Genomic DNA, 19,919 nt, shown 5'->3' with positions numbered 1-19,919 from the left:
ATACTTAGCCAGACCCTGTGTCCTTCATTGTCACCCCCACCTAAACAGGTCCCCCCAATTAAGGCTCCTGCTCTATGAAACTGAAGAGCTTGGCAGGAGGGGGCGGGCTGCCTCAGACCCAGCTAGGACTTGAGTTACTGGAGCAAAGGGCACAGAGGGGCTTGGAGAGGAGCTGGGTGTCACTGCAGCCAGGCAGGTGGTGTCCCAGTGTCTGGTTTGGAATGACCTCTGATAAACAGAGCTGACCTCATGTGCAGGCAGCAAGAGAAAAGCAATGTTCCCAGTTACAGGACCATTTATTGACTGAGTAGGTCTCCAGTCTGTCCTCTGCCCACTTCAGGAGGATGAGCTAGACCCAGGCAGAAGGTAGCCCTGATTTGGGCCCTGCAGCCTGTGGAGGTGCTCAGTGCTTACTCAGATTAGGGCAGCTCCAAGGGCTCTAGTTGAGCCCTTACCTGAGTGTCTGCTCTTGGGAGCACAGTGTCCCCCCCCCCCCACACACACACACATAAAAAGGGGAAACCCTGTCAGGGTAGGCCCAACCCAACCTAAAACTGTGCCCTGCCTGAAGCCCCAGAGGTAACGGGATAAGAGGAGCAGGTGTGGGTGTGGCCGTTGCAGTGACTAGGACGGATGGTAGAAGAGGCTTCTGGTGCGCAGCCGCCTGTAGAGCTCTTGCCACAACAGCTGCCTCTCCCGCTGAGCACCTTTCATGATGCTGCTGTTCTCCAGGGCACGGCGGGACAGGTAAGGAAGCACCTCCATCACAGGACCATAGGGCACATACTTATACACAGGAAAGCCTGCCTGGCCTGCACACACGCACACACAAGAGTGATGAATGCCCACACACAACATGGTGTGCCCCACCACCGCACCCCCTCCATGGACAACCCAGCTCACCTAGTGGGAAGCTAATTTGGTCACACATCCCCAGCAGCTGTCCGAAGCACACCTGGCCATCAGCAGGATGCAAGCCTAACTCCTCCATCCTGTGAAAGGGGGGCTAGGCTGGTGAGGATCGACACCCCCCTGGGGACCCCTGGTGTGCCTCTGTCCCCTGTGGGGTAGGGTGGGGATGTGGGCTCTGCTTCGAGGTCTCCCCAGCACAACTCCCCAACCCACAGGGAAGGCTAGGACAACAAAATTACCCTTCCCCCTTTCCTGTTCCACTGCCTCTGACACCTCCTCCACCTCCCTCCTGTGCCCCCTGTAGCACTGAGCCTTCACTCTAGTGACTGGCAGCCCCAGCCCTGCCTCATTTTCCCTTGCTGGCCGCACAGCTGCCAGCATTTCATAGACATGCTTATAGTGTTCATGTGTGTACATGCATGTGACCAGAGGACCATCCACTGATGTTTAGACAGTCTGGTCACCCTAAGGCTCACAGATTATTAGGCTAGGCCTGCTGTCCAGCAAGCCCCAGGGATCCTGCCCCTGCCTCCCCCCTGGGGTTACAAGTTCTCCCTGCCCACACACCCAGCTTTTTTTTTTTTTTTTTTTTTGGCATGGGCTCCATGAATCAAACTGCGGTCCTCCTGCTTGCCTGCACGTCCCCATCATTTCCCCAGCCTATTTCCACTACACCTACCTGCACAGTGTGAAGCGCACCGTGTCCTCATTGTGGGACGCCACCATCACCTCAGCCTTGGTGTTGTGCTTCAGCTCCTCCAAAACATAGTTAAGGCACCTGTCAGGACAGTCCTACCTAAGCTTGGTTCCAGGCAACCACCACCTGACCCTCTCTTGGCTCTGCAGAGGAAAGAGGCATTGCAAAACCCAGGCTGAGGAGGATGTGGTGATGGTGGTGGTGGCAATGGCAGCCAGAAAGGGCTGCACCTGGCCTCCCCAGCTGCTGTATGTGAAACCGTTGGCTCAAGGGAAACAGCTCCTATTGAGTTGTCCTGGGATGGCCTTTTTGTGGGTGCCACTGCTTTTGAGTCACTCCCTTTGATTGTAACCCCAGTACAAATCCATTGTTGGCATTGTGTCTGGGGAGAGCAGACATTTGTTCACATTCCCCCAACAGCAGTGTTGTGTAAAAAGGGAGGGCTAATGTCATTCCACCAGGGCCTGCCTGCACCTGTGGCTGTGCTTCTGGGAAGGGCCCTATAGCACAAGAAATAAAAGAGGGCTGGAGAGATGATGGCTCAGAGATTAAGAGCAACGTCCACTCTTCCAAAGGTCTGGAGTTCAATTCTCATCAACCACATGGTGGCTCATGACCATCTGTAATGAGATCTGGTGCCCTCTTGTGTGGTTGGCAGGTGCACATGCAGGCAGAATACTGTATAAATAATATAAATCTTAAAAAACAAAAGGAAGTGCAGGCCTCTGGTAGGGTGGGTCTCCCTGAGCACAGTCTCAGGGTTACGCCACCAAGACACTGGCAGGCTGACAGCACATGTGCTCTCTGACCCAGCAGGTCAGTTCTAGGAATATGCCCCAGCTGTGCCCTCAGACATAGCCTGTGGCTGCACGTGCAACACAGCACAGGGGCACAATGTCCAATGAGGCCCCGTTAGAGCAACCAGAAGCCTGAAAATGCACCCTTGGTATCCTTGCTGCTGACTGCTGACCCAGGAGATAGAGTAACTAAGTGAAGAGACAGGGCAGAGGACAGCGTGTTCCGTGTAAACACTGGCATGTGGCACTGCCTGCAGTGCAGCAGACTCTAGAAATGGAACAGCAGGAAGGAGTGGAGCCCAAGGAGCAGGGCGTGTGGGGGAGGGGGCTGTGATGCTGGACTGCGCGTGCTGGCCCTGGTAACCTAGGTTATATAGGTAAGCTGTCATGTGTTGGGGTTCACTGAGATGCTAGCTCTGGAATGGGGTAGCCCCTGACACTCTCCACATCAAAGCATATTTATGTCTGGAAGTGCTCTAAACCCCGTTATCTTTGAGGCTGGTTGGTTCTGCCACCAGAGAGGGGAAAATAATGGATTATCCTTAAGAACAGCTGCAAGTTAGCTAGGCGGTGCTGGCGCACCCTTTAATCCCAGCACTTGGGGAGGCAGAGGCAGGCGGATCGCTATGAGTTCGAGACTAGCCTGGTCTACAAAGTGAGTCCAGGACAACCAAGGCTAACACAGAAACACCCTGTCTCGAAAAACAAAACAAAAAAAAGAACAGCTGGAAGTTAAAAATATCCAACATGGTTTAATCTCACAAAACATTTAACGTGGTAAAGACAGAAGCTGGTCCTGCAGAGAAGATGACTGTGTCCGGGATTCCCCATCAGGAGCCTGTCTCACTGGGGAGGGCTGCCCCAGGCATTTCTGTTGACCGTGTGTACAGCCCATTCGCTATCTTTTGTTTGCCTTCCTGATGGGGCTGCTCCAGCTGCCTCCGCTCTGCATCATGAGCCCGTGATTTGGTAATGTTTTACTGTCTCTCTGCTGTTTTCTACCTGTAATTTGCTATTTGTTCCTTTTACTTGCTGTATGCTTAATAAATTCATCCAAAACTGAAAGCACAGCAATAGAGCCTTCCCCATAGTTCAGAACAGCTGCACAAAGATGCCAGCGATATAAACAGCAGAAAGATCAGGTGTGCCCCTGTTGCCTGCCACGTGTGCTGAAAAGCGGATCGGCTGAGGCAGCTACATAGGGCAGCCAGGCACCTGGGATGGGCCTCTTCCCCCCCCCCTTCCCCTCCCTGCTCTCATGTATTCCAGGCCCATTGCAAACTCACTTTGAAGCCAAGGATGACTTTGACCTATTGATCTTCCTGCTCCTCCCAAGTGCTAGGATCAAAGGTATGCGCCATCATGCTGGCTAAAAGCCAGGGCTTCAGGCATGTTAGGCAAGAATTCTACGCATGAGCTGTGTCTGCTGTGTCAGCAGCACTGAGGCCAGTACTACCACATACTCAAAAGAGGACAACTTTGATGTCTTGGGAAAATGATACAACAGCAGGAAAAAAAAAAAGGCACATCTGTCCCCCAGGAAACTGGCTTTTGCCTAAAGGAGGCCACTCACACTCAGTACCAAGGTTCTTATGCATCACTTCAGGAAGACACGGGAGAAGGCAGCCTCTCACCTGTGGTACATGACATTGGTGGCTTCATATGTAGGGTTGATGGGATCCTCGCAGCTGATCTCCGCAGACCTGGCACGCTCCTGGGCCATGTATGCACCCCGTACCAGCTTGGCCCCAAAACACCAGCCCTCACGGCGAGCCAGTTCCATATCCATGGTCACATTGTCATAGGCATCCTGCAGAGCCAAGCCCCAAAGTCACAGTGACCCCAACTGGTGACGGTGTGGGGATTGCCTGTGGGACATGCCACTCAAAGGATCTGGGAGACAAATGTGGATGAAACTTGGCCTCCAACCTCAGCCACAAAGGAAAAGTGACTGGGGTCACTGCAGCCTCCTCTGTGTAGCCTGAGATGGCCCTGTGGGTGATCAACCCAGAGCCTAGAGTTACTGTGTATCTCGGAGTCATCTTAGCCAGTTAGGAACAAGCTGCCAACTGTCTGGGACTGTCCCCATACACATCATGCCCTTTTGCTGCCTAACAAGAGGTGTCCCCATGAGACCCCCAGCAACTTAACAGCCTCAAGCTGAGGGGCTAGGCTTGGAGTTTTTCTGTGCTCCCAGGGCTACCTCTTCAGCCCTGTCAAGTCTTCCAGGGGAGTCTACTGATTTTCTTTCTTTCTTTTTCTTTTTTTTCTTTTTTTCTTTTTTTTTTTCAGGAGACAAGATTTCTCTGTCTTGGCTTATCCTTGACTGTCCTGGACTCAACTTTGTAGACCAGGCTAGCCTCATCTGTTTGCCTCCGCTTCCCATAGTGTTGGGATTACAGGCATGTGCCACCTGTGCCTGGCTTTTTATTGTTTTCTTGTTTTGTTTTTTAAATTTTTGTGTTTTTGAGACAGGTTTTCTTTGTAGCCTTGGCTGTCCTGGGTGTGGCCACTGGGCAGGGCCTGCTTCCTAGGCAGATGAACTCAGTACAGGGTTAGCAGCCTGCTTGCTCCTTTACTTGTGCTGTTCTGGGCCTCTGCATAAAGCAGGGGCCAACAGATGCTCCACAGAAAGGCATATCCCTGCAGGGTGGTGGCCGCACTGCCTGTGAGAGGGTCTGCAGTCAGTCAGACACAGGACAGGCAGGAAGACGGAGGTAGGAAGAGGCTGGTTGTACCTTGAGGTAGCACTGGAATGTGTTGTAGATGAGCGGCTTGTCCACATTGAACTTGCGCTGCATCTCCAGGGTCAGGCGGCTGATGGCCGGCTGGAAGTAGCTCTGCTCAGCGTCTATCATCAGCCGCACGCCTGCTTCTTTGGCTTTCTGAGAGATGCATATGAAGGAAGAACCTGTGGCTCCAAGTTGATGATGCTCACACCTTGGCCAGCACATACGCGCGTGCGCGCACGCATGCACGCACACACATTCCCCCCACCCTCCGCACACATACACACAAACACCCCTCACCCCAGCTGCTCATACAGCTCACACAGCTGCTCATACCTTGGCCAGCACGTCTATCCCCTGCCCCACATGCACACACAGCTGCTTACACCTTGGCCAGCACACCCCCCACCCCTCACCCCCACCCCCACAGCTGCTCACACCTTGGCCAGCACATCCCCCACCCCCCACCCCCACACACACAGCTGCTCACACCTCGGCCAGCACATCCCCCACCTCCACCCCACCCCCACATGCACACACAGCTGCTCACACCTTGGCCAGCACATCCCCCACCTCCACCCACCCCCCATGCACACACAGCTGCTCACACCTTGGCCAGCACATCCCCCACCTCCACCCCACCCCCACATGCACACACAGCTGCTCACACCTTGGCCAGCACATCCCCCACCTCCACCCCACCCCCCATGCACACACAGCTGCTCACACCTTGGCCAGCACATCCCCCACCTCCACCCCCCCCCCATGCACACACAGCTGCTCACACCTTGGCCAGCACATCCCCCACCTCCACCCCACCCCCACATGCACACACAGCTGCTCACACCTTGGCCAGCACATCCCCCACCTCCACCCCACCCCCACATGCACACACAGCTGCTCACACCGTGGCCAGCACATCCCCCACTTCCACCCCACCCCCACATGCACACACAGCTGCTCACACCTTGGCCAGCACATCCCCCACCTCCACCCCCCCCCCATGCACACACAGCTGCTCACACCTTGGCCAGCACATCCCCCACTTCCACCCCCCACGCCCCCACATGCACACACAGCTGCTCACACCTTAGCCAGCACATCCCCCACCTCCACCCCACCCCCCCCCCATGCACACACAGCTGCTCACACCTTGGCCAGCACATCCCCCACTTCCACCCCACCCCCACATGCACACACAGCTGCTCACACCTTGGCCAGCACATCCCCCACCTCCACCCCCCCCCATGCACACACAGCTGCTCACACCTTAGCCAGCACATCCCCCACCTCCACCCCCCCCCCATGCACACACAGCTGCTCACACCTTGGCCAGCACATCCCCCACTTCCACCCCACCCCCACATGCACACACAGCTGCTCACACCTTGGCCAGCACATCCCCCACCTCCACCCCCCTCGCCCCCACAGCTGCTCACACCTTGGCCAGCATATCCATCCTCTGCAGTATCCTCTTCATCTGCTGTTCTTCCTCCTCAGTGAACAGTGACAACAGGGGCTCCAGCTGGCCTGTCTGAGAGTACAGCAGAAGTCAGGACACTATGGGCCACAATGACAAAATGCCCCAAACTGAGCAACAGCCAGCCCACTGTCCTACAGGTGAGGAAAGCTGTGCCCATATAAGCAGCACCAGGCTGAGGCCTGTACCCCCAGGAATTTATTTCTATGGCTTCCCTAGGGCCTTGAGAGAGTTTTACCACTGTAGGGAGTCATGCAAAAAGTCCAAGGTCCTACTTGGAATAGAAAAGGCTGGCGAAGAGGAGCCATGGCTACAGATACTACCCAAATTGCAGTATGGGACCAAAGTGTGGCCTTCAAGGAGACAGAATGGTCAGCATTGGCAGGATGCACCTGGACACCCCACCCCACCCTCAGCCGTGGCCTAGGATGCCCCTGCAATGCTAATGAGCCATCAGTTCACTGATCCCAGCAGCCTCGCTTCACTAAGCACAAACACCGTGTTCCAGAGTCTGCTGGCAGAGACTTAGTGGTCACACTGCATGCATCCAGAGGTCCCAGGACAGTGGCTCAGTTTGGGATGGGCCCCACTCAGTCTCAGGTGCCGGGAACATCACAGAAGAAACATTGCAGAACACTTTCCTCTGCTGCTGCGTCTGTGCCTCCTCCATAACCAAGAGCAGGTGGGCTTCCACACCTCCTCTTTCCCCTGAATACAGGCCACAGGGGCAACTCCCTTTGCAAAACTAAACTTGCTGTGACTTCTAAGAACAGGCTGCAAAAGTTGATGCAGTGCTGCCTGGCTTTCACCTCAAGGATACTCACTTTGGGGACCCAGCCACCATGTTGGGGAGAAAACCCAGATGGCAGGCAAGCACCACCTGCCACACACGTGAGCAGGGCACCTTCATGACCAGCAGGCCCTGACACCCTCTGAGGACAAGTGACCAGGACACCCCAGATAAGAACTACCCAGTTGGATCCCGTTCAGCCTTAAAGATACACAAGGCCAGGTGGGCTGGGGTAGACCTTCCCTCTAGACACCGACCCTCTCCTCCCGTGTAAGGGCCCACGTGCGTCCCTGCCCCACTAAGCACTGGGGACACTGGGTTTGTCTTTGTGGTGGGGTCAGAGAGCATGGCACTTCAGTAGTCACAATGAGTCCCCTGGGTAGGCAGACAGTGGAATTGGGGGTGGGGAGGTACCTGCACATTGGGGACCACCAGATGCCTGGAGAGCTGAGTCCTGCTGTCAATGAGGTTGTTCCAGTCCAGCAAGTCCACAGTGCTGAGGGATGAGGCATGTCAGCAAAGCAGGTGGCCTGCCTTTACAGGTACTGGGGTGTTTGTCCGTCCTCAACACACACAAGCCCATTCCTCAAAAAACTGCTCCCAAACTCAGCCCTTATAAACCACCCCGGTGTTTGATTTTAAAAGACGGAATGTTTGCCAGGTGTGGTGGAGGCAAAGGCAGGTAGATCTCTGTGGATTCAAGGGCAGCCTGGTCTACAGAGTGAGTTCCAGGACAGCCAGGGCTGCACAGTACAATTCTGTCTCAAAAAAAGGGAGGGAGGGAAGGAGGGACTGAATGCTGCTTTCAGTCAAACAAAGCACAACCATTTTTTCAATAGGTCAGAGAATTCCATGGCCAGGTCAGAAACAGGCAAAGATGGAAGGCGAAGCAGAGAACAGTCAGCACTCCAGAAGGCTGGAGAAGCTAATGTGCAGGGCTAGCCACGGGCCGCCTGCCAGCCGCCAGCTCTACCTCCAGCCTGCACCCTGACTTGACTGCGGGCTCCTGGTGACATCAGTCCCACCCTCTGGCCTGAAGGAAGGGACATGGGGTGCTACCTTCACCTGCCAGTGTGGCTCTTAGAAGTCTTGTGTGCATGCTGCCTATTCCCATGCACCCCTGCTGTCACTCCCCTGACCCATCCTGTCCTGGGAGGTGACCGGGAATAGAAGCCACTGACTAGGGCTCAGCTGAGACCATGACTACCCCCGGGTGGGCGTCAACCCTTACCCAGACACTCCCAGTGTCTCTGGTGTGCACCAGCCCTCGATCTCAGCCCTGGATGCGATGCCCATCTTTTTGATGCTTTCCTTGAGAAGCGGGAAGGCAGAGTCAGTACTCACCCCCACCAGATGTCACATCATCTGTGACAGCAGGACTCATTTCAGGCCCCACTTTCTGTTCCCATCTTTGCTGTTTCCCACATCAGCTACCAGCTGAGCCAATCCCCTCTCCTCCCCGCCCCCCTACTCTGTAGACCGTGGAGCTGTCCAGAGTTCCAACCACAGCACTGTTCTGCCCGCCCCCACCCACCCACCACCCCCAGTCTTCTCTCCACCTGCTGCCCCAGCTACACCTCCCAACAGATCCAAGGCCCCATCCCCCCACCCCCGGCCACTGTACAGTTCCCAGTGGAGAGAAAGGATGCTCACCTGGAGCACCGCCACCTCCAGCTTCATGTCCACAGCAGCACAGCCAGCCTGTCCCTGCTCTGCGGCCATTTGATGAAAGAACCGTCTCCACCTGGTCAGCACATCTGAGAACTGCAGCTGCCAGTGCAGGTGTGAGCCCCACTGCAGCATGTGCCCAGCTCCTCCATCCAGCCCTGAAGCCCCAGCTCACAGCTACCAAAATCTGAGCACATCTGCAGCCTTGCTGTGCACATGGCAGCCCCAGGCAGGATCTGCAAAGCCTCTACAGACCAAATGCGCCATCACTTACCAGAAACTGAGGTCTCCCCAGTGCAGTGAGCTTAATGGCTGAGAAACCACCGTCACTGGCTCCACCTGTCAGAAGCCAAAGGAAGAGCCATGAGATGAGTGCCTTGGAGGAGATGGATGCCTGAATCAGAGGAAGGACCAGGGACACCTTGCAGTTGCCTGTTCTTCAAAACTAGCTCTATAGGCAGTTCCTGCCCATAGTGAGACCCAGTCCCCTGAATGCTCTTGTGCACGGCTGCTCCAAAGGCTCTGCTACAAGGTGGGGAGGGCTGATGTAGGCAGCCTTTGTAAGCAAGACGACACCAGGCAAAGAAGCCAGAGAGATCTGCACACTGCTGGTGGGCCCATTGGCTGTTTCTTCCTAATGCCTTCTGCACTATAGGTCATCCATATATGGACCACAGATCACAGAAGTACCAGTGGAGGAGGGGCTAGGGTACACAAGCCCAGAGAGAGCTGTCAGGGAGCAGGCAGGTACCGCCTGACAGACAGACCAAAATGCCACAGTGTGCCATCACACAGGCCGCCCCAGTCTGGGAGGCAACCGCTTACTAAATCATGCCTTGAGAAGTGCAATGCATTTATAGGTGTGGGACCCACTACCACACCAGCTAGACCACTAAGACCCTAGAGCTCAAAGACCCCGTGGCTTAACTGGCTTCCTATCCCCAGCCATCCCGTAACAAGGAGTGGCCGGCCACAGAGGGTGTGTCACCAGCTCCCAGAACTGAACCTCAACCTGAGGGTTGTGGATTCCAGAGGTCAGTAGCAGGACACCACACGCAGGTGCAGGCCCAGCACAGGAACATGGACCGGGCAGGAGGTGCCCTCCAGGAGCTGCCAGGATCCTTAGGAAGAGCCGGAAACACCGCAGTCCCTGAGAGTCCTGAACAGGACCGTTCACTCCAGCCCTGCCTATCCTCCTCCACAAGCCCAAGGCTGCTCCTAGCAGCTGGCAAGGCAGAGGAACCCACCTGAGGCCTGGATGCACCGTAGCATGTTTTCCATGTAGTCATCACATTTGGTTTCATTGGCATAGAAGTAGGTGCGCGCACTGATGACATCATCTCTGCGATCTCCGAAGGCGGGGTGGACCTGATACTGTTTTTCCCTCTTATTTGTGCCTGAGAAGGCAGATACACAGCCCTATCAGGGATGCCAGCCCGGTTCAGAGCTTCATCTTCAGCATCCTGCCCATCCCAGCATTGATAGGCCAACATCCCAGAGCCAACAACCCTCGAGATGGGCTCCAAGGAGGCCTTGCTGAGCATCCTGAAGCTGCCATCCCCACAGCCCCTGCTGCCCCTCCTGCTTGGATTCCCGTAGGCTGAACCTCATTATGTCGCAAAGAAAAGGCCAAGAAAGTAGAGCCGCCATCACAAAGGCCTGGACTGTGGCCTACTGAAGGCTGAGGAGCCTGTATCCCAGCAGGTACGTGAAGGTACAGAGAGCCAGGACCATAGCTCTGGCCATAGGAAGCAGCCTCTGGCCTTGTCCCTTACCCAAAGGCTGCCGCCACAGGCCCTAAGCCCAGATGTCCCCTGGGCCACCAAACTGTGTGCTGGGGCGAGGAGAGCACCAGCTCCTAAACTCACCAGTGTTGTCTCTCTCTGCCTCAGAGGTGCATGACCTGCAGGATGGAGGAGGCAAAGGTCAGTTACGCCACATGAGGTACCGGTCACTAGGAGGCAGTTGAGCCTTGGACCTGACCTTGAACCAAACAGAAGGCTAGCTCAAGAAAACAGACCAACTTGGGTCAACCCAGCCCTTCCTCAGGCCTGGCATGACCACCTGGGCCAGGGAGGGCATGGTCTCATGAACCTTAGGCTTCCTATGGGTAGAACCTTCCTTACTGGTGAGGTCAGGCAAGGTGAGGAACAGGAACAGAAGCCACCCTGTACGCCAGACTGATCGAATCCAGCAACAACGCCTCCTTGCTCAGACCTCTACCACAAGCCATGGTCTCCAGGGCAGAGTCCCACACACCCCTGGCTACTCCCACCCTCAGGCCCAGGCCCTACCAAGACTCCTAGGCTTATTTTCCAAATAGCAACCAGAAATTTTCTTACAAGATGCACATGAGACCGTCTTATCACCTAATTGAAAACCTCAAGCCAGGTGTGGTGGTGCACTCCTTTAATCCCAGCAGAGGCAGGTGGATCTCTGAGTTCGAGGCCAGCCTGGTCTACAGAGTGAGTCCAGGGCAGCCAACAGAGAGGCCCTTTCTCAAAAAAACCAAAAACAAAACAAAAGAAAAGGAGCCGGGCGGTGGTGGCGCACACCTTTAATCCCAGTACTCGGGAGGCAGAGGCAGGTGGATCGTGTGAGTTGGAGGCCAGCCTGGTCTACAAAGGGAGTCCAGGACAGCCAAGGCTACACAGAGAAACCATGTTTCAAAAAACTTAAAAAAAAAAAAAAAGCAAAGGAAAAAAGGAGAAGAAAAGAAAAGAAAAAAATCTCCCAGGACCCCACTATACCGGGAGCATCAAGTCCTCAGCAGGGCAGGATGCTGAGGCCCCTCACAGGAAATAGCAGTGTTTCTTCAGAGCGAGGAGCACAGACAAGTGACGGTCAATGCATCTTTCAGGTCTTACCATCAATGCGCCTTATCCATTAAGAAACCTCGCTACTCTTCAAGTAAATCTGGGCCACCAAGCGACAAGCCGAGACGCCTTGACAGGGCCCTCCTTCTCTGTCCCAGGGCGCCCCATAAGTACCTCAGCCCACAAGGCCACAGCCCAAAGGACAGAAGCTGGGCAGACAGCTATTGTCCCATGTCTACAAGAGGATGAAATGTCACTTGACGACAATGTTCTGAGTCTGTAATGAAGAGGCAGGCAGTCCCCGTGTGTCACCTTCCCTAGGAGCCAGCCAGCCAAGATCCCTAGATGATATGGGTTCCATAAGACCAGTCTCAGGTGCGACCAGACCAAAGTGTCCCCCGAGGCTATCAGTGCAGAAGCAGGCACGGTGATTCCCTGAGCAGAAACCCTGTCAAGGAGGGAAACTCAGATCCTCAGGTGACCCCTACTGGGGAGGCCTGGTTGTATAACCCCGCAGCCCACTGGGATAGATAACACGTGGTTTAAGCAGCAGGTGTGACTGCCAGGTCTGCTCTCCATGCGTTCTGCGCCTTCTTCCATTAGCTAGGGACAGGCCTCAGTCTCTGGATAACCCCACGCCCACCCCCCAACAAATAGCTCCCCCACAAGGGTCTGTGGGGCTGGTCACTCCTGAGGAGGTGCAACCAGTGGGCCCTGCAAACTCTTTTCCCCTTGCAGGGAGGTGGCATGTGGAGATTGCCAGGCTCCCCATTACAGAACTCAGAACATTGTCATAGAGTGACAGCTCACTCTGTCCCCTTCTAAGGCTGTGAGGTGGAAGGCAGGCAGCAGAGCTAGGCCTACATCCTCACCAGTTGCTTGTTGGCAGTGGAGGGTGGGCACTGTTAGGTCCCAAAGGGTCTGTTTCTGATGTCTCAGAGCCTAGGCAAAGCTCCTGTGGGACAAACAGCCATGCCAAGCTGAGTCAGGCACAGACAAAAGTAGATCCCGCAGGCAGGGCAGGCAGGCTTACTGCCCGTTTCTCACAGCCGGGAGGTCTCCAGTGAGAGCCCTGGAGGCTGAGGCTATGGAATCCATTTGGTTATTCAACAGCAGCCTTGGTAAAGGCCTGTAGCCAAATCTCCAGGCATCCCTGGGGTTCACAGGGGATGCTGGGGCTGAGTCGCCCCGCCTTCAGAACGGCCAATCACAAGGCTGTGCTCCGTAGGCTGAGGCCAGGCTTGGACATTCTGTTCTCAGAGCCAGCGGCCTCACATGACTGCCTTTTCCCCAACCCCTCCTGTTAGCCACCTGGGGAGGAGCAGGGTAAAGTCTGACAGGGCCTGACCTAAACTTCTGCTGCAGCCAGAGAGACCTGGGACCCAAAAATGCAAGCAAGGCCTTATCTGGGGGACCACAGGCAGTAGCACTTTGCAAAGAAGGGGCTGGTTTTGCATAGGCCTCCAGTGAGTCAGCTACCACCTCAGGGGGCAGAATAAGGCCACCCTGTCCTGTTGCCAAGAGGGCAGGTCTGTGAGCTGGGCTTTCTATTCGCTGCCTGGAGAAAGGCCTTGCAGCAGGAAGAGTCCCCCCTCTCCTGACCACGGGTGCCAGGTTGGACCCCATCGGCAAGGCTCTACACCCTGCAGGCACAGCCATCTCCAGACTAGGAAGCTATTTGAGGACTAGTTGGAACCTGCAGGTACAGTCAGCCAGTCAGGAATCCTTGGGAGGAGAAACTGTAGCAAACAGGAAGCTGAGGCCAGCACCAAATGCCAAATGTGAGTGGCTAAGTAGCACATTATTCTCAGCCCTAGAGGCTATACACACTTATACCACCCTGCCCTTGGAAACTGAAAAGGCAATTTGAATTTTATGTAGTTTTTGTATCATAAATTCGAGTTCTTGTTTTGATAGTTTTCAACCACTCAAAACGCAAAACTACAGCCTCAAACTGTACAGGACTACGTAGTGAGCTGGTACGGCCAGGGCCACAGTCTTCACATCTGTCCCTCAACCCTCCTCTGGTACAGGCCCACGAAAGCACAGTGCTCGTGTCTGCAGCAAGCAAGAATGGGCTGGAGAGATGGCTCAGAGGTTAAGAGCACTGACTGCTCATCCAGAGGTCCTGAGTTCAATTCCCAGCAACTACATGGTGGCTCATAACCATCTATAATGTGATCTAATGCCCTTTTCTGTCATGCAGGCAAGCACTGTATACATAATAAATAAATAAATAAATAAATAAATAAATAAATAGAAAGAACTCTCGACACAACTCATGAGGGCTGCTGACAAACAGGCCAAAGGCTCTCCCAGGCTCGGCCACCCCTTAGCTGGAGCTGAACCCCAGCAACCCGGTGCACTTCAGGGTTACCCCTGTGTCTTGCAACACCAGAAAAGCAGGCCTTACTCTATCTCTTTGCGCTTTGCCTCCTCGGGGCTCAGATCTTCCTCCATTCCGTAGTCCAGGATAAAGCCAACACCGAAGGCTTTGTTGTGCCGGATCAGAGGCTTGATGGACTCCTGGTCCTCGCCAGCCACAAAGTGGCCATAGAAGGTCATCTTCATTAGTCTGTCGAACATCCTCTGCCCTAGAAGCTTCCTGGCAACACGGAACAACTGAAAGGCAAAGGAAAGCTGCTGTCTGGCTACCACCCTCCCCCATCCTGCCAGACTCCTGCTTACTCCTTCCTAGCTCACCCCAGTGCCACATCCGTGCTCGGCATAGTTTACAGAGACCACTCGGAGCCGGCTGTTGCCTTCTCAGCCACCGGGAGGCTGTGCTTACCCAATGCAGCATGGGAGGACCAAGGCGCCACCTCTCAAGCTGCTAGCTCGCTGAGGCTCTGAACACAGCATTCCTCTTAGGACTCTGGCCCGAGGGGTGCTGGCTCCTGGATCACCCCTTGCTGAGTAAAGGAGGATCCAGCTAGTCTCCCCAGGGATAACACTTCTGTGACATTTAGTAGTCTTGTGGGGAGGGGCCCAGAGGTAACTCTCCAAAATGTTCTCTCTCTCCCTAACCCACGAGAATGGGGCTTGGTGTGAGGCCAGACCTCACCCAGCTGCTAAGCAGTGGCTACACACAAAATTCAAATGGCTGGAGAGGTCTGTCTACCAGATGCTGGGAACTTCCATTTCACCTCACAGACCTCCCCAGGGCAGACTAGCTAACCCTGACAGATGTGCCCTGAGGAAGATGGCTATCATGCAGCCAGCCACGTTCTCTCTGTCACACCTCACCCCCAGCTCACATTACTGTAAGCATTCCTTAAACCCCTGGGAGAAAGGGGAGTAAACAGGCATCATAGGAGAAGAAGCAACAGGCTCACTCCTCAGTGAATGACAGGCGGGATTGTGGACTGGGACGGGGGCATCTGCTAACCTAGATCAAAGAGAGAGAGTGAAGAAAGGAAGAGGAAGAGCTACGGCAGCTAGCAATGGTGACAAACAAGCTCCCGGGTGCTCAGAAGCAACCCTCATACACACACACCTTGGAAGCCCCTGTGTCTACCTCTGCCCTGCCCCCAACTCCGCTCCAAGAAAGGAAAAGCCTGGGGCTCCTCAAACCCCATGGGCATGAACCCTCCCTCTACCGTGTGGGGAGCCCAATTTTAGTCTAAGTAGAAACATTTGCAAGTCAAACACCTTCCCCATCACTGCCCTGTCACAGGATGATGAGCATCCACAGAGAGTCAGCCTCCGTGCAGGATCTGGGACTTGGGCCTTTTGTTTTGTTTTGGGTTCCCAAGACAGGGTTTCTCTGTGTAGCCTTGGCTGTCCTGGACTCACTTTGTAGACCAGGCTGGCCTCAAACTCACAGAGTACCACCTGCCTCTGAAGTTGACAGCTTTAAAGTGGGCTCCAGAGAGAGCTAAGCCATCACTTCAAATCCATCTTGATGTCGCTTATGCCCTGGGCTGTCACTACCTGAGCTCAGAGCAGCGCCTCCTTCTATCCAGGTGAGTAGATGCTTTGAAATTTTACAAACTTTGCCGGGGGTGGTGGTGCATGCCTTTAATCCCAGCACTCGGGAGGCAGAGGCAGGCGGATCGCTGTGAGTTCAAGGCCAGCCTGGTCTACAAAGCCAGTCCAGGACAGTCAAGGGTACTCAGAGAGACCTTGCCTCAAAAAAAAAGAAAAAGAAAAAAAAAAAGAAAGAAAGAAAGAAAGAAATTTTACAAACTTATACCATTAATAGAAACACTTGTTTTCACTGTAAAAGACTCAAAACAAGCCAGGCGTACTGACATACTTCTGTAATTCAGCACTTGGGAGGTTGAATTTCAGAAGATCAGGAGTTCAAGGCCAGCCTGGGCTATACAAGACCCTATCTCACAAGGAAAGATGGTTGGGGACATGGTCAGCTATAATATGCTTGCCTTAACTTTGATCCTCAGAACCCACACAAGGTGGTGTTTGCTTGGGATCCCAGCCCTAGGAGGCAGAGACAGCTGAGTTCCTGGAGCTTCCTGATCAACCAGCCTAAACTACGTCACAGGATACAAGCCAGCTTAAAAAATAAAACAAACCAGCCTTTAAAGGGGCAGGCAGACATGATAGCACACTCCCTTAATCTCAATATCTAGGAGGCAGAGAGAGGCAGGTCTCTGGGCTATGTAGTGAGTTTCAAGACAGCTAGGGCTGCATGGAGAGAAGCTGGCTCAAAGGCAACCTTTTAAAAGTAGGACAGAGAAACCCAGAGAAACCCTGTCTCAAAAACCAAAAAACGACAGACAACCCCTGAGTAAGCTTGTGCTCCGTGCACTCACATGCACACACACACACTCGCGCATGTACATGCGTACACACACACACACACACACACACACACACAGAGTCCAGAAAACAATGAAACAGTAAAATCAATTCCCTCCTCTGGCCCCAAAGAACCACTGTCATTTGCATTCAAACTCTTCTGCCCCAGCTTACAATCAAAACAGAGAGCCCAACTTTTCTCAGTCCTTGTCAAAGGGGACGCTTCATGGTCCCCAGCAGAGCTCCAATCCTAGCCAGCAGCATTTTTACTCTCAGCTTTGTAGCCTACAGCCCCTCCAAACATGCCTGGTGGCCACTGTCCCAGCTAGAGCCCCTAGCCTCATGGCCTGGGTGGCTCAGGAGAAAGTCTTCCTCCTGCCAGAGAATGGAGGACTGTTCAAAGTCTAGCCCCTCGGTCTAGGGCAGCGGTTCTCAACCTGTGGCTCGTGGACCCTGTGGGGATCAAGTGACCCTTTCACAGCAGTGCCCTAGCGGATGTCCTGCACATCAGATATTTACATGAGCCAGGCGTGGTGGTGCACGCCTTTAATCCCAGCACTCAGGAGGCAGAGGCAGGCCGATCGCTGTGAGTTCAAGGCCAGCCTGGTCTACAAAGGGAGTCCAGGACAGCCAAGGCTACACAGAGAAACCTGTCTCAAAAACAAAAAACAAACAAAACAACAACAACAACAAAACCCAGACATTTCCATGACTCACAACTAGCAAAATTATAGTTAGTGAAGTAGCCGTGAAGTAATTTTCTGAGGGTTGTGGGACTAGGAAGGTTGAGAACCACTGCTCTAGGACCTATAACTCTCCGGCTTGGGGACTGCCGCAGCAGGCACTGAGGCCATGGCGATGATCTCAGCACAGATCTCACAGAGAGGCTCCCGGAAGCCCAGGCTGGACAGATGGAGCCTGGCTGCAGGGTGGGGTTTTCTGTTTCCTCCAGGGATCCACAGGGAGCTCATCTGTGAGCTCCAGAGAGCCAAGGAGGTGACATGTCCTTCCCGTGGTCACCACAGCACCCTGACTGGCACAGAGGTACAGAGTTCACTCTCCTTAGAAGCAATCCCCAGGCCTCGGGGACGCTGCTGCTTCTCAGCGGGACAGCCGGTGGTGAATGTAGGAGTGAAAGCGCAAACTGGACCTACAGGCTGGCTCTCCCCTGCCTCTCCCTCCCTGCTAGCCACCGGTGGCTTCTCTACTGCTCCTCCTGTCCCAAAGGCAAAACAGCCACTTATGAGACGACACTCCGTTCAGTCGTTCCTGCCCAGCTTGCCACATTCTCCCTCCAGGCTGAAAGTGCCAGCAGTACTAGCTGACCCCTTCCCGCTGCCTGCTCAGTGCTGATACTCCACAAAGTCCTTGGCACTAGCCCCCCTTCTGTGGACCCTTCTTCCCTAGGAGGCTCTATTTGCAACGCATTACAACCCCACCTGCTTGCCACAAGCCTTTCTTTTACTCCCAGGCCCCAAGGCTCACAATGAAGTTCTCCTGAGGGATTTAGGCCAGCACCTCAATTCCAGCTCAGCATGGTTGTGAGGTCTGAATCACATCCCACCTGTGTGGCTCCAACTCCTCCAGGCTCACCTGAGAAGTCACTACCCCCTTCGAGCTATCTTCCAGACCCTTACAAAACATGGGAGGCCACCTTGAGATAACAGGTCAAGACTGGCTAAAGTGGTGGTGTTTTCCCCCAAAGACCCTCACATTTCTCAAAATTGTCACGTTACAGTTTCAAGTGGCACTTTGCTAGTCTTTGAGACCCTCCAGCGACGACAGACAGGCTATGGTGCTGTCTGGACCACAGACGAAATGAGTTATCCCCACGCCTGCAGTCAGAGTGCACTTGGGAAGTGGAGGCAATCCAGGCTCTTCCACTGTTCTTAGAATAAAAATAAACATATGAGCAAAAAAGGTGGGAGTTCGTCTCCTCATGTCTCGAAACTGTTGGGCGTAGCTGTCCTTGGGAGTGGGTGGCCACACCTGTAGAATTCTGGGGTCCTAGGCTACATAAGCACTTCAATCTTGGCTAACTTGGAGCTCCATGGAAGGATACCCGATTTATCACAGGTAACGGTTGTATTCCTACAAATAGTATACATCTTAAACACTATGAGACTTTGTTCCTAACTGGTAGTTATTTTAAGTAGGAAACTTCACGAAGTCCGAAAAAGCACGCAGCCAACGGCCCCTCTTCCTTGCCTGGCCGGCTTCAGACCACGCGTGAGTGTCCCTGCCTGACTCTTCCGACCTCCGCCACCTGCTGGCCCCGCCGATGTCCCCACGCGCCTCCAGCCCACCCACCCGCGCACCTGCTCGTGGTGCGCCAGCAGCATTGGCGACGCACACAGGCGGAGCACTAGCAGGTTGCGCGCCAGCTCCCAGCTCCGCCGGCTGCGGTACGCCTCCTGCGTGTTGGTGAAGTCCACGGCTGGCACAGGGCGCCGCACAGGCTCGGGGGCTCCGCATCCCCGCACAGACTCCGGGCTCGTTGGAAGCTGCCCGTGGGCCCGCGGTTCGCTTGAGAAGGCTGCTACGCGTGGTGCCACCGAACGCAGCAGGAAGACTCGCCTCAGGGCCATGGCGGAGTCAATACGCGCGCCTAGAAGGCTTAAGTACGCTTCGCCAACCGCGCCCTAAGGTCGTGCCCCGATCACGCCCCACTCCCGGAAGCCCCACCTACCATCCAATGGCTTTGCTCCCATTTTAAGAAGCCCTGTCCAGCCCAGAAAGCCACCCCATCTCCTCCAGAAGCCTTCCTTGCCTGGCGCTCTGGTTTGGCGTGTTTCCCGTGGCTGACCACGCCTCCCCAGTCCGCAGACAGAGCCTAAGCCCAGGTCGGCCTCCCTTGACCTCCAAGACCCCGCCCCCTTGGGAACCGGTCTATTTAGCGCTGGGATTCTCCTGTCCCCAAATTGGCCAGGTGGGTCCAGAGTTCTTTAGTTAGAGCTATGACACATTGGCACACGCCGATCCTCAGTTCCAAAGCAGCGGGGCCTCGCATCTGAGACTCGGCCTGTGAGAATTCGTCTGGAAAGGTGGCCCTCTCCCTACCTCTGCCTAAAGTGCTGAGTCTTAAAAGGTGTGCTTCCTGTTCCTTCCCGCCTCCCCCCCCCGCCCCTCCCCCCGTCCTTTAGACCCACCTTCTGCCCTCAGGGCAAGGGGCAAGCAAAGGCTCCTAGGCTGCCTGTGAATAAATGGAGCGCTGTTGGTTCCTTCCTCCCTTACCTCTCTGCATTCTGTACTCCTTGTGGGTCCCAGCA

The 19,919-nt window shown here is 54.7% G+C and overlaps 1 protein-coding gene across 1 annotated transcript; it reads right to left on the bottom strand.

Moving 5' to 3' along the window:
• Positions 1-277: 277 nt before the first annotated feature.
• Positions 278-19,359, bottom strand: PRODH (proline dehydrogenase 1). The gene is made up of 14 exons (XM_084801122.1): positions 18,969-19,359; positions 14,303-14,511; positions 10,942-10,976; positions 10,321-10,470; positions 9,348-9,412; positions 9,059-9,175; positions 8,637-8,716; positions 7,820-7,901; positions 6,577-6,669; positions 5,145-5,291; positions 4,041-4,216; positions 1,592-1,690; positions 904-992; positions 278-812 (listed from the first exon to the last, which is right to left on the bottom strand). The coding sequence occupies exons 1-14, from the start codon at positions 19,236-19,238 to the stop codon at positions 625-627; spliced, it is 1,800 nt and encodes a 599-aa protein (XP_084657248.1). The 5' UTR covers positions 19,239-19,359; the 3' UTR covers positions 278-624.
• Between the last annotated feature and the right edge of the window lie 560 nt (positions 19,360-19,919).

This window comes from Acomys minous (genome assembly GCF_964271855.1).
Source record: "Acomys minous genome assembly, chromosome: 11".
NCBI classification, from domain to species: domain Eukaryota; kingdom Metazoa; phylum Chordata; class Mammalia; order Rodentia; family Muridae; genus Acomys; species Acomys minous.
This window is presented reverse-complemented; position numbering and strand designations above follow the sequence as displayed.